At 51.9% G+C, this 12516-nt stretch overlaps 1 protein-coding gene across 8 annotated transcripts in view; it reads left to right on the top strand.

Annotated features, from left to right (window-relative positions):
• Positions 1–12516, top strand: part of LOC138651646 (cyclin-dependent kinase 11B-like) — a 74422-nt gene that overhangs the window by 14290 nt on the left and 47616 nt on the right. For all 8 annotated transcript variants that reach the window (XM_069741997.1, XM_069741996.1, XM_069741994.1 and 5 more), the window contains exons 4-5: positions 5901–6034; positions 6650–6788. In XM_069741997.1, the coding sequence (XP_069598098.1) occupies positions 5901–6034; positions 6650–6788 (273 nt within the window). The remainder of the gene's footprint in view (positions 1–5900; positions 6035–6649; positions 6789–12516) is intronic.

Raw genomic sequence — 12516 nt, 5'->3', positions numbered from 1 at the left:
TCGCAGGAACCGCCGCCCGAGCCCTCCTTGATAAGCCACAAAAGGTCCAGACAGGAACGTCGGTCTGAGTCCTCTTCGCGCTCCATCTCGCCGCTTGGCCCTCCCCCGCGGTTGGTGTCCCACCGATCCTCCTCCCCTGAGTCGGGCGAGGCATTATCTGATGCGCCTTCGGAGGATATTTCAGAGCTGGATCCTAACCAAATCGCCACCATGAGTGAGACAGTACAGAACCTCATTGGGGCAATAAACCAAACCTGTGGCATCAAGGATCCCTCTACGGAACCCGCAGATCAGGCGGTTTCGTTTAGACGGGCCAAACCACCTTCTAAATTTTTCGCTCCTCATCCTGAATTCGAGGAAATCTTGTCCAGAGAGAGAGAGAACCCCACTAGGCGTTTTCAGAGGGGAAAACGCCTGGGTGTGCTATATCCTTTTTCTCCAGAACTTACCGCCAATTGGACGGTCTCTCCCTCAGTGGATCCACCTGTATCCAGGCTGTCCACCAACACGGTGCTTCCACTGTCCGGCAGAGCATCTCTGAAGGATTCTAACGATAGAGTTATAGAATCCTTCGCGAAATCTGCTTTTGAAGCGGCTTCAGCGGCTCTATGACCAGCTTTTGCGTCCACTTGGGCTTCAAAATCCATTTCAAAATGGGCCAAGGATCTTCGGCGAGGTATCCTGGACGGGGCGCCTCCCGCGCAATTAGCGGAACTTGCCAACCAGATTTCCCACGCTGGTGAATACCTGGTTTCCGCCTCCCTGGATGTCGCGTCTTGTGCGGCTCAAGCTTCCAGCAATGCCGTTGCCATCCGCCGGACCGTTTGGCTCAAGGCCTGGCAGGCGGACTTGTCCTCCAAAAAGTCCCTCACTAGTCTGCCCTTCCAGGGCTCTCGCCTCTTTGGTTCCCAGCTGGACCAAATAATTAAGGACGCCACCGGGGGTACAAGTTCTCTTCTCCCCCAGGCTAAGCTTCGTCGCCCTCCTCCTAGACGACAGTTTCGTTCTTTTCAGCCTTTTCGTCGCTTCGCTGCGTCAAACTCCTTTTCCCAGCAGCAACAGAGGCCACAGGCACGTCAAGAGAAGAAGGCGGTGTCCTTTAGGCCCACTCCGTCCTGGCGTCCTCGTTTCTCCCAGGGTAGATCCTCCAGGCCCAGGACTGGAAGATCCACCTCGGCATGACTCTCGGCAAGACTCCAGCCCAACTCCCAGATTGGGCGGCCGTCTTCTCCTTTTCAGGGACGTCTGGATTTCCGCAGTAGAGGATGCATGGGTCAGGGAAGTTGTATCCTCGGGATACAAAATAGAGTTCGCTTTCCGACCTCGGGATCGTTTCTTCCAATCCCGTCCTCCAAGAGACCCCGCTCTAGTTCCGGGCTTCTTCTCAGCCATCGCTTCTCTGCTCAAATCCGGGGTAATCGTTCCCGTCCCAGAAAAAGAACGCTTCACGGGTTTCTACTCGAATCTTTTTGTGGTACCGAAAAAAGACGGCAAAGTTCGCCCCATTCTGGACCTCAAATTGCTGAACAGGAGGGTTCGCCTGAGACACTTCAGGATGGAATCCCTTCGTTCAGTAATTGCTTCCATGGAGGCTCAGGAGTTTCTATGCTCAATAGATATCCAGGACGCCTACCTCCATGTCCCGATATTTCCCGGACATCACCGTTTCCTGCGCTTCGCAGTGCAACGAGATCATTTTCAGTTCGTCGCCCTGCCGTTCGGTCTCGCAACCGCGCCAAGAGTGTTCACGAAGATCATGGCGGCGCTGCTGGCCATCTTGAGAGTCAGAGGCTTGGTCCTATTTCCATATCTCGACGACATCCTCATCAAGGCTCCGTCCTTCGCTCAGGCCCACGAAAGCCTGTCCATTGTTCTCGACACCTTAGCCCGTTTCGGGTGGCTGGTAAACCGGAAGAAGTCCTGCCTTATTCCTTCTCAGCGCATCATCTTTCTGGGCATGCTTTTCGACACTCGTCAGAGCAGAGTCTTCCTTCCCAAAGACAAGAGATCCACTCTTTGTCGGGACATACGCTTGCTCCAGGGTCCTCGACCTCCCTCCCTCCGTTCGGCCATGAAGGTTCTGAGGAGGATGGTAGCTATATTGGAAGCGATTCCCTTCGCCCAATTCCATTTGCGACCCCTTCAGCAAGCCATTCTGTCTCAGTGGGACAGGTCGGTCTTCTCCCTGGATCGACCGATCAAACTCTCCTTTCGGGTCAGGCGGTCTCTCAACTGGTGGCTGACGTCACCTCTCATCTCCCAGGGCAGGTCCTTCCTTCCGGTTCACTGGCAGGTGGTGACAACGGACGCCAGTCTGATCGGCTGGGGTGCGGTTTTTCGCCACCTGACGGTTCAGGGCCGTTGGTCGCCGCAGGAGTCATCTCTGCCAATCAACGTCCTCGAAATTCGGGCCATCTTTCTGTCCCTCCGCCACTGGGAAAGGATCCTCAGGGGCCTTCCAGTCCGGATCCAGACAGGGCCCCTGTGGAGGCATGGGACCTAAACCTGGTACTGGACGTTCTGAAGGTTTCTCCCTTTGAACCTCTTAGGGAGATTCCTCTATCAGTTTTATCATGGAAGGTAGCCTTTCTTGTGGCCATCACGTCCATTCGCCGCGTTTCCGAGCTGGCGGCCCTGTCTTGCCGTCCTCCGTTTTTGGTCATTCACCAGGACAAGGTGGTCTTCCGGCCCCCACCTTCTTTTCTTCCTAAGGTGGTTTCCACCTTCCACCTCAACGAGGACATCGTTCTACCTTCCTTTTGTCTAGCTCCGACTCATCCTCTGGAGCGATCGTTGAACAAGCTGGACCTTGTCAGGGCTGTGAGGATCTATCTGGACAGAACGTCCACTTTCCGGAAGACGGATTCCTTTTTCGTCATTCCTGATGGCACGCGCAGAGGCCAGCCGGCTTCTAAAGCGACTATTGCTCGATGGATCAGAATGGCAATTTTGGAGGCTTACCGGGTCAAGAACAGAGTGCCCTTCCTGGGATTAAGGCTCACTCTACCCGGGCAGTCGGCGCCTCCTGGGCGGTGCACCACAGGGCTTCCGCCCTACAGCTGTGCAAAGCGGCAACTTGGTCTTCCATCCACACGTTCGCCAAATTTTACAAGGTCCACACCTACGCATCGGCGGACGCCAGCCTGGGCAGAAGGATCCTGCAGGCGGCAGTGGTGAGTCCTCTGACCTGATGGAAGTCTGTTTTCCCGCCCTAGGGACTGCTTTGGGACGTCCCATGGTTCCTGTGTCCCCCAATGAGAGGCGCTAAAGAAAACAGGATTTTTGGTTGCTTACCGTAAAATCTGTTTCTTGAAGCCTCCATTGGGGGACACAGCTCCCTCCCAATGTTTTTGTTATATGTTCTCTGACTGTTCTCACGTTTACAGTTCTCAAGTTTGTGGTTATGGTTTTTCAACCTTGTTTTTTCTCCTACTGCTTTCTCACTAACTGAAGAGTTTAATGCCAGTCGGTGGGGAGACTGGCAGAGGAGGAGCTAACTTTTTTATTTGCATAGTGTCAGCCTCCTAGTGGCAGCAGCATACACCCATGGTTCCTGTGTCCCCCAATGGAGGCTTCAAGAAACAGATTTTACGGTAAGCATCCAAAAATCCTGTTTTATGTCTCTCTTTCTCTCTCTTCTCCCCGCCCTCTCTCTCTCTCCCTCCCCCTCTCTCTCTCCCTCTCTCTCCCCTCTCTTTCCTCTCCCCCTCTCTCCCCTCTTCTCTCCCCCCTCTCTCCCCCCTCTCTCCCCCTCCCTCTCTTTCCCCTCTCTCCTCTCCCCTCCCTCGCCCTCCCTCTCCTCCCTCTCTCCCCCCTCTCTCCTCTCTCTCCCCTCTCTCCTCTCTCTCCCCTCTCTCTCCTCTCTCCCATCTCTCCCCCTCCCTCTACCCCTCCCTCTCCCCCCTCTCTCCCCCTCCCTCTCTTTCCCCTCTCTCTCCTCTCCCCTCTCTCGCCCTCCCTCTCCCCCCTCTCTCCTCTCTCCCATCTCTCCCCCTCCCTCTCCCCCCTCCCTCTCTCTCCCCTCTCCTCTCTCTCCTCTCCCCTCTCTCCCCCTCCCCCTCCTCCCTCTCTCCCCCCTCTCTCCCCTCTCTCCCAACTCTCCCCCTCCCTCTCTCCCCTCTCTCCTCTCTCTCCTCTCCCCTCTCTCCCCCTCCCTCTCTCTCTCCTCTCTCCCCCTCCCTCTCTCCCCTCTTCTCTCCCCCCTCTCTCCCCCTCCCTCTCTCTCCCCTTCTCTCCCCCCATCTCCCCCTCCCTCTCTCCCCTCTTCTCTCCCCCCTCTCTCCCCCTCCCTCTCTCTCCCCTTCTCTCCCCCCTCTCTCCCCCTCCCTCTCTCCCCTCTCTGTCCCCTCTCTCCCCTCTCTCTCCCCTCTCTCCCCTCTCTTTCCCCTCTCTCTCCTCTCTCCCCCTTCTCTCCCCTCTCTCCTCTCTCTCTCCTCTCCCCTCTCTCTCCTCTCTCTCCCTCTCTCCCCCTCCCTCTCCCCTCTTCTCTCCCCCCTCTCCTCTCCCCCTCCCTCTCTCCCACTCCCTCTCTCCCCCTCCCTCTCTCCCCTTCTCTCCCCCCTCTCTCCCCCTCCCTCTCTCCCCTCTTCTCTCCCCCCTCTCTCCCCCTCCCTCTCTCTCCCCTTCTCTCCCCCCTCTCTCCCCCTCCCTCTCTCCCCTCTCTGTCCCCTCTCTCTCCCCCCTCTCTCCTCTCTCTCCTCTCCCCTCTCTCCCCTCTCTCCCCCTCCCTCTCTCCCCCCTCTCTCCTCTCTCCCCTCTCTCCCCCTCCCTCTCTCCCCTCTTCTCTCCCCCCTCTCTCCCCCTCCCTCTCTCTCCCCTTCTCTCCCCCCTCTCTCCCCTCTTCTCTCCCCCCTCTCTCCCCCTCCCTCTCTCTCCCCTTCTCTCCCCCCTCTCTCCCCCTCCCTCTTTCCCCTCTCTGTCCCCCTCCCTCTTTCCCCTCTCTGTCCCCTCTCTCTCCCCTCTCTTTCCCCTCTCTCTCCTCTCTCCCCCTTCTCTCCCCTCTCTCCTCTCTCTCCTCTCCCCTCTCTCTCCTCTCTCCCCCTCCCTCTCCCCTCTTCTCTCCCCCCTCTCCTCTCCCCCTCCCTCTCTCCCACTCCCTCTCTCCCCCTCCCTCTCTCCCCTTCTCTCCCCCCTCTCTCCCCCTCCCTCTCTCCCCTCTTCTCTCCCCCCTCTCTCCCCCTCCCTCTCTCTCCCCTTCTCTCCCCCCTCTCTCCCCCTCCCTCTCTCCCCTCTCTGTCCCCTCTCTCTCCCCCCTCTCTCCTCTCTCTCCTCTCCCCTCTCTCCCCTCTCTCCCCCTCCCTCTCTCCCCCCTCTCTCCTCTCTCCCCTCTCTCCCCCTCCCTCTCTCCCCTCTTCTCTCCCCCCTCTCCTCTCCCCCTCCCTCTCTCCCCCTCCCTCTCTCCCCCTCCCTCTCTCCCCCTCCCTCTCTCCCCCTCCCTCTCTCCCCTCTCTCTCCTCTCTCCCCTCTCTCCCCCTCCCTCTCCCCTCTTCTCTCCCCCCTCTCTCTCTCCTCTCTCTCTCCCCCCTCTCTCCTCTCTCTCTCCCCCCTCTCTCCTCTCTCTCTCCCCCCTCTCTCCTCTCTCTCTCCCCCCTCTCTCCTCTCTCCCCCTCCCTCTCTCTCCCCAGCAGCCATATGCAGTAGCGTCTCAATGTTGAGTGGTAAAGCCAGCCGTACAGCAAGTAATTGGCTGCAGCGGTCACATGTTGACAGCCTGCAGTCAGAGACCTGCCGGCGGAGCATTTGCACTCTGTCAGCAGACGAGTGGATACGATCCTATAGAGATTTAGGCCTGGCTGAGTAAGAATGAGGCTGCTAAAATAGACACATATTACTGCCCACTGGCAAAAAAAAAAAGAATCCTGTGTTTTCATTTCTTTTCTTGGTGACTTCTTTATTCCTAGAGGTGAAGAAGACGACTCCTTGGCTATTAAACCTCCACAGCAAGTGTCACGAAAAGAAAAGTCTCATCACAGAAAAGAAGAGAAGAGAAAAGAGAAACGCCGACACCGCAGCCATTCTGCCGAAGGTGCCGGGGGTACGTCTATATAATCCATGTTGGGAAAAGGGTTCCGCTGTTACAATTTAGGATTTAATTCTAATTTATTCTTTGTTACAACCCGACCAATTATTTTTGGAGCCATGTTACCTTACTGCTGTGATTGTGGAATGTTCACATATGGTTAATAGCTATAGCTAATGAGCGCATGTCAGTGTCCAAAATGTAAGAATTATGCCGCCCAGTGGACATTCCTAAACAGACATGTTAGGAGTAAATTTTCCAAAACCCCCTGTCCCCAGGCTGCGGTTTAAAAAAACACTTTGCTAATCCTTCCTAGGTCTAGCACTGAATCTCCACCTTCTCCTGGTCTGTGATTGCCTGCAGCCTTGAGATCATGTCCACAGCACTGCAGCCAATCACTAAGCTCAGCAGCTCTTCCAAAGTTGACAGCACGAGCTGCTCAGATTACATGAACTCATTGATTGCCTGCAGCGCTGTCGTCGTGATGTCAGCGGAATAGACACTGTTAGCATGGTCAGTGACTCACCGCTAGACCCGGGGAGGGTGAGTAAAGCCCAGTTTGCTTTTTTTTTTTAATTTTTTTTTTTTATACCATGTACTGACCTTAGTCCTCTACTTATTACGGAGCAGGTAAATATATACGTGTGAAGGAAAAGGACCGAGAGCACGACAGGCGGAAAAGACACAGAGAAGAACAAGATAAAGTTCGCCGTGAGCGGGAGCGACTGAAGAGGAGGGAGCTGGCCCGGGAGCATTCTAGGAGGGAACGGTAAGGAGAGCCGAGCGATGTGTGTTATGTATGATCTGCTTTATAGAGCCTCCATCAGCTGCATTTAAAGGGATCAGGACAATGCACGTTCTAACTGCAGCCTTGAGAATGACATGTTCAAGTCAATGGGAACCGTCTCATACATGGCTGTGTGTAATATGGCAAAGGGAAAAGTGGTGATCGACATGTTCCCTACCGGTCGTCCAGAGCACAGGTGCACCCAATAATCCCATTATAGACACTTGTGACCATCATTGGGGTTGGTGCAGTTAAATGGGGTTTATTTTGATGGCCTGTAGATAATTTAGTGACAAAAAATATATAATTGGTGGAGAAATGTTGAACTTGGTGGACCTAGGTCTTTTTGTCAACCTATATAACTATGCAACATACCCACAGAGGGGGTACTGTAGACCCACTCATATTCATTATAATAGGGGCGGATGTGTAGTACCCAGGTGTAATATAAGTATTAAAATAAGTATTGAACACGTCACTCATTTTCTAAGTAAATCTATTCTAATGGTGCTATTGACATGAAATTATTACCAGATGTCGGTAACAACCCATACAATCCACACAGGCAAAGAAATCAAACCAGAGATGTCCATAAATTAAGTTATTTGTAATAATGAGAAATAACACAGGGAAAAATATTGAACAAATGAAGACAGAAAAGTGCAAAAAGCCATGGAAAGTCATGACACCAGCTGAAATCTGTCAGTAATTAGAGAGCAATCCTGTCACTTATTTTTTTTATCACTTCATTGGGGGACACAGGTAACCATGGGTGTATGCTGCTGTTGCTAGGAGGCTGACACTATGCAAAAATAAGGAAAATAGCTGCTCCTCTGCAGTATACTCCCACCGACAGGCACAAACTTATTATTTTTCACTATCTGCGGGTTTAACTGGTGGCCTATAAAAAGGTGTCTCATTACCAAGGTATCATACAAGAAACATCTCATGATGGGTAAAACCAGTGAGATATCTCAAGACCTTCACAACCTTATTGTTGCAAAACATATTGATGGCATTGACAGAAGAATTTCTAAACTACTGAAGGTTGGAACCATAATCCAGAAGTGGAAAGAGCATCATTTCACCATAAACCAGCTATGATCCGGTGATTCTCGCGAGGTTTCAGATAGAGGAGTAAAAAGAATTATCAGAAGAGTTATCCAAGAGCCAAGGACCACCTGTGGAGAGCTACTGAAAGACCTGGAATCAGCAGGTACAGTTGTTTCAAAGAAAAATGTAAGTAATGCACTCAACCTTGCATGCACACACTCACCATGCAGGACTCCAATGCTGAACAAAAAGCATGTTCAGAAACGTTTAAAGTTTGCTCAACAACATTTACACAAGCCTATGAAATACTGGGGAAATGTAGTGTGGTTAGATGAGACCAACATTGAACTTTTTGGATGCCATAATACACATTATGTTTGGAGACCAAAAGGCACTGCATATCGCTCCAAAAACACCATACCAGCAGTGAAGTTTGGAGCTGGGAACATCATGGTGAGGAGCTGTTTTTCAGCTTACCTCACTGGCAAACTACATGTAATTGAAAGAAGGATGAATGGACAAATGTACCGAGACAGTCTTAATAACACTCTGCTGCCATCTACGAGGATGATGACGATGAAACGAGTGTGGACATTTCAGTAAGACAATGATCCCAAGCACACAGCGAAGAAGACTCTCAATTGGTTTCAGAGAAAATAAAGCTGCTAGAATGTCCGAGCCAAACGCCGGACCTGAATCCAATAGAAAATGTATGTATGGAACTAAAGCTCAGAGTTCATTGAAGGAGCCCACGGGACTTTCAGTATGTGAAGAGTGGATTAATAGGCCAAAATCGCACCTGAGCAATGTCTGCAACTAGTTTCTCTATACAGGAGGCATCTTGAAGTGATCATCACCAACAAAGGCTTTTCTACAAAGTATTATTTACATTACAGTAAGTGTACTCAATACCTTTTCACTGTGTCATTTCTCAATATTACACATAATTTATGAATATCTCTGGTTTGATTTCTTTGCTTGGATGGGTTGTTACCGACATCTGGTGAGAATTGTATGGGAATTTTACCTTTAGAAATATTCTTACTTTGGCAGTTTTTGGTGAAAATTGGTGATGTGCAATACTTATTTCACCCGCTATATGTCATATCGCTTAAAGGGATTGTGTAATCAGAAAATCACCTTATGTTTAATAGTGTTTCTTTATCGCTTCATTGGGGGACACAGACAACCATGGGTGTATGCTGCTGCTGCTAGGAGGCTGACACTATGCAAAAAAGGAAAAGGCGTAGCTCCTCCCTGGCAGTATACACCCACCCACAGGCGCCAAGCCCCTCAGTTTGTGCTTAGTGTCTGTAGGAGGCGGACCTGGATCTTCAGATCCGCTGCTAACCTTGGGTTTCCCTTACAGGTTTTTATAGTTTTTTATTAACGTTCTTTTTTATCTTTCAGATACAGCATTTCAGGGAATCAGGGTGTAATCTCTCACCCTGCCTCCCCTGGAGGGCGGCTGAGTGAGCAGTGCGGTGTCGCCCGCATCGCAACCCTCAGTCCGCCGGCAGGACATTATCCCCTGTCACCTTCACAGGTGCCCCAGGGTCTAATCGGTGGCGGTCCTAGCCAAAAATGTCCCCCTCACCCATCTCCTCGGAGCGGGCTGAGAGGAAGATGGTGGTCACCGACGGTGACCCTCCCCCTTGTCGTAGGGGTTGAGGCCGTCTTCTGGATGAAGGATTCCTGATCCAGCGACCCTTTCTTGAACGGGCCCCTGGATGATCCTCTGATCTTATGGAGCCGGATTAAAGAAAGGTAAAGGATCATCATCCCCCCTTTACTGTCCACAGCGCTCAGAATTTACTCCCGCCAGACTACCCGCTCCTCACAGGACTATTCTAGCATACCGGGTGCCCCTGCACTCCTCCAGTCTGTTCTTCACTCCCCTGTGTCACCGGATCTTTTTCCCGGCATTTTACTTTCATTTTTACCGCTCCGGCTGGCCACGCCCGCCGCCTTCTCCTTTTTCCCCAGGCATTTTACTTTCATTTTTACCGCTCCGGCTGGCCACACCCCCCGCCTTGGGCGCGCTTTCTCGGCTCTCTTTTTCTCCACTCAGGATCGCTCTTGCAAACAGTCACACCCCCTTTACTGCGCGACCCTATCAGGGGCCTCGGCTCATTCTCTTCAGCGCATCAACTCTTTAGACACGCCTCTTTCTCACCGCAGAGAGTTCCTGCTTTTGCAGCTTGGGGGACACGGATTACTCTGCTCTGCAGTACGGTAGGCTTCCTTCGGTTGGCGATCAAAGACAATCACTACCGGGGGCGTGGCTATGTAACTTTAGAGAGAAGTCGCACCTCGTGGAGCTCCGGCCATCCTGACTCGTATCCTGCCATAAAAAAACCCTAAACCACTGATTGTACCGGCCGGAACGGTACTCTCAGGACCTCAGGAGCCCGGTGGTCTCTTTGACTGGCAGTTTTGGAGTCCTGGGGGACAGACGTGGAGGCGGCCTGGAAGGGCGACAGAATCCCTGGGCTGCAGCGGCCATTTTTGTGCACACGCTTCGGCGGGCAGGACGCAGCACCAGCCGGGTGTCTCTTCCCCTGAGACACAGCAGATGCCTGCGCTGCAGTGAAGGAGCGCTGGGGAACGCCGGATAACAGGTGCGGGGTCTGGAGTGGTCGGCAGTGCCCGGGGAGGCAGCAGACCTTATCATAGCGCGCACTCCAGCAGCAAGGAGAGCGGTGCTTTACAGTTCATCAGCGGTGCAGCTTGAGGAGTGAGCTGATAACCTGAAATAGTAGGGGGGTGGTGCGGTGTGTGCCCTGGAAGATTGGGCCCTGCATCCCCCTTATCAGATAAACCCCTGCTGGCGCCATAACTCTGGAGGGATTAACCCCCTCCCTGCTGCTCTGCCTGTGGGGGCTGTGAGGCTGCTTCAAGGCGCAGTGCCTGGACGAATCCTCAGTTGCTACTTCATTAACCCCTGACAATCTTTCTGCCTGGCCAGTAACCCTTCTAGGATCTGCTTGGATATTTAACTCTGCTGGGACTGTTGCTGTGGAATAGACTAGCCATAACTATAAAGGTGATCCTTTTGTGGGGCCCTTCTGCTGATCACTATGCATCATTCCAAAGGTGCTGGGGCTGCTGACAAATTAAGGAAATATGCCAGAGAAGATGCCCCTGATAATATACGCACTCTCAGAAATAATCCTACACAGAACCAACGGGGGAAAAATCGTCTCTCTGACAGTAATGAGGAGGGAGAGCAAGACGATCTGACTCTTAAACAAGCGTCTGAGCAATTAATGCAGGCCATATCCCTCACTAGATCTTCTCTTACTGAAAAGATAGAAGACGTACACACAGAAGTGGGCCGTCTGCGCCACGATATGCAAGCTATGAGAGGACGTATCTCGGAAATTGAAACAAGAGTGTCTCATATAGAAGACGCCATTACCCCTATGGAAGCTAAGTTGTCAAAGGCTGCCGGTTCTGTAAATGCCTGGAAACACAAAGCAGATGACCTGGAAAACAGACTGCGCCGCAATAATATTCGAATCATCGGCCTACCGGAACGTTCGGAGGGTCAGCAACCTGAGCAATTTCTAGAGGATTGGCTTAAAACCTCCCTGGGAGATGGATTCTCCTCAACATTTTCTGTGGAGAGGGCTCATAGGGTCCCAACCAGACCTCTTCCCCCCGGAACTCCGCCCCGGCCTTTTTTGGCGCGTCTCCTCAATTGCAGAGACAGAGATGCGATTCTTCGCTTGGCGCGACAGAAGGGCCCTATTAAGTTCAATAATGCTGCAATTTCAATCTTCCCTGATTTCTCCATGGAGCTCCAAAAGCAGCGGGTTCGGTTCATGGAAGTTAAGAAGCAGCTCAGGGATAAAAACATTGTCTACTCCATGCTTTATCCGGCTCGGCTCCGCGTTGTCCATGAGGGTTCTTCCCTGTTCTTTACAGATCCGGCGGAGGCAGCCGAATGGTTGCGGTCATACAAGGTGTCTGGTGTACCGGACTCCTGAGCTGTTATAATTGTTCAATGGCAACACAAATTGGAGCTCTCTGTATAGGTGCTGAGCTTATCAAAAAATACCGGACGCTGGTTTCAGTGAGGGTATCCCCTTTGCTATCTGACTGTAGGAGTGTAGGATTATACTCCTCTACTGTTCAAGTTTTGTTTTGTATGGGTTTTTATACCAGTTTTGATTGTTTGATAAGTTTGTTAGTCGCCATTGGTAATTTTGTGCTCTGCGGTATGTCCCTGATTCCTGTTCAGGTTATGGTGTATATTTTTCCTTTTTCTAAGTGTAGATATGGGGTCTGAGATTATATGCATGACGTGGAACATACGGGGTATTAAGACTCCCCGAAAGAAAATAAAGGTCTTTTCGCAGATTAAACGCTATCATCCCCATGTGGTAGCTCTTGTAGAAACACATCTGACCAGAGACACAGTTAAATGTACACAAAAGCCCTGGGTGCAATGGTCCCTTCACGCATTCCATACCAGTTATTCAAGAGGGGTCTCACTGCTGATACATAGGAATGTTAGATGGGAAGCTAGAGAGGCACGACGAGATCCAGAGGGTCGCTTTGTTTTTGTACACGCCTTTATTAACACACAGGAATATGTGATATTATGTGTCTATAATCCCCCCCCCCCCCCCCCCCGGCTAATATATCGATT

The sequence above is a fragment of the Ranitomeya imitator genome, chromosome 10, assembly GCF_032444005.1.
Source record: "Ranitomeya imitator isolate aRanImi1 chromosome 10, aRanImi1.pri, whole genome shotgun sequence".
In the NCBI taxonomy this organism is placed as follows: Eukaryota; Metazoa; Chordata; class Amphibia; order Anura; family Dendrobatidae; genus Ranitomeya; species Ranitomeya imitator.
This window is presented reverse-complemented; position numbering and strand designations above follow the sequence as displayed.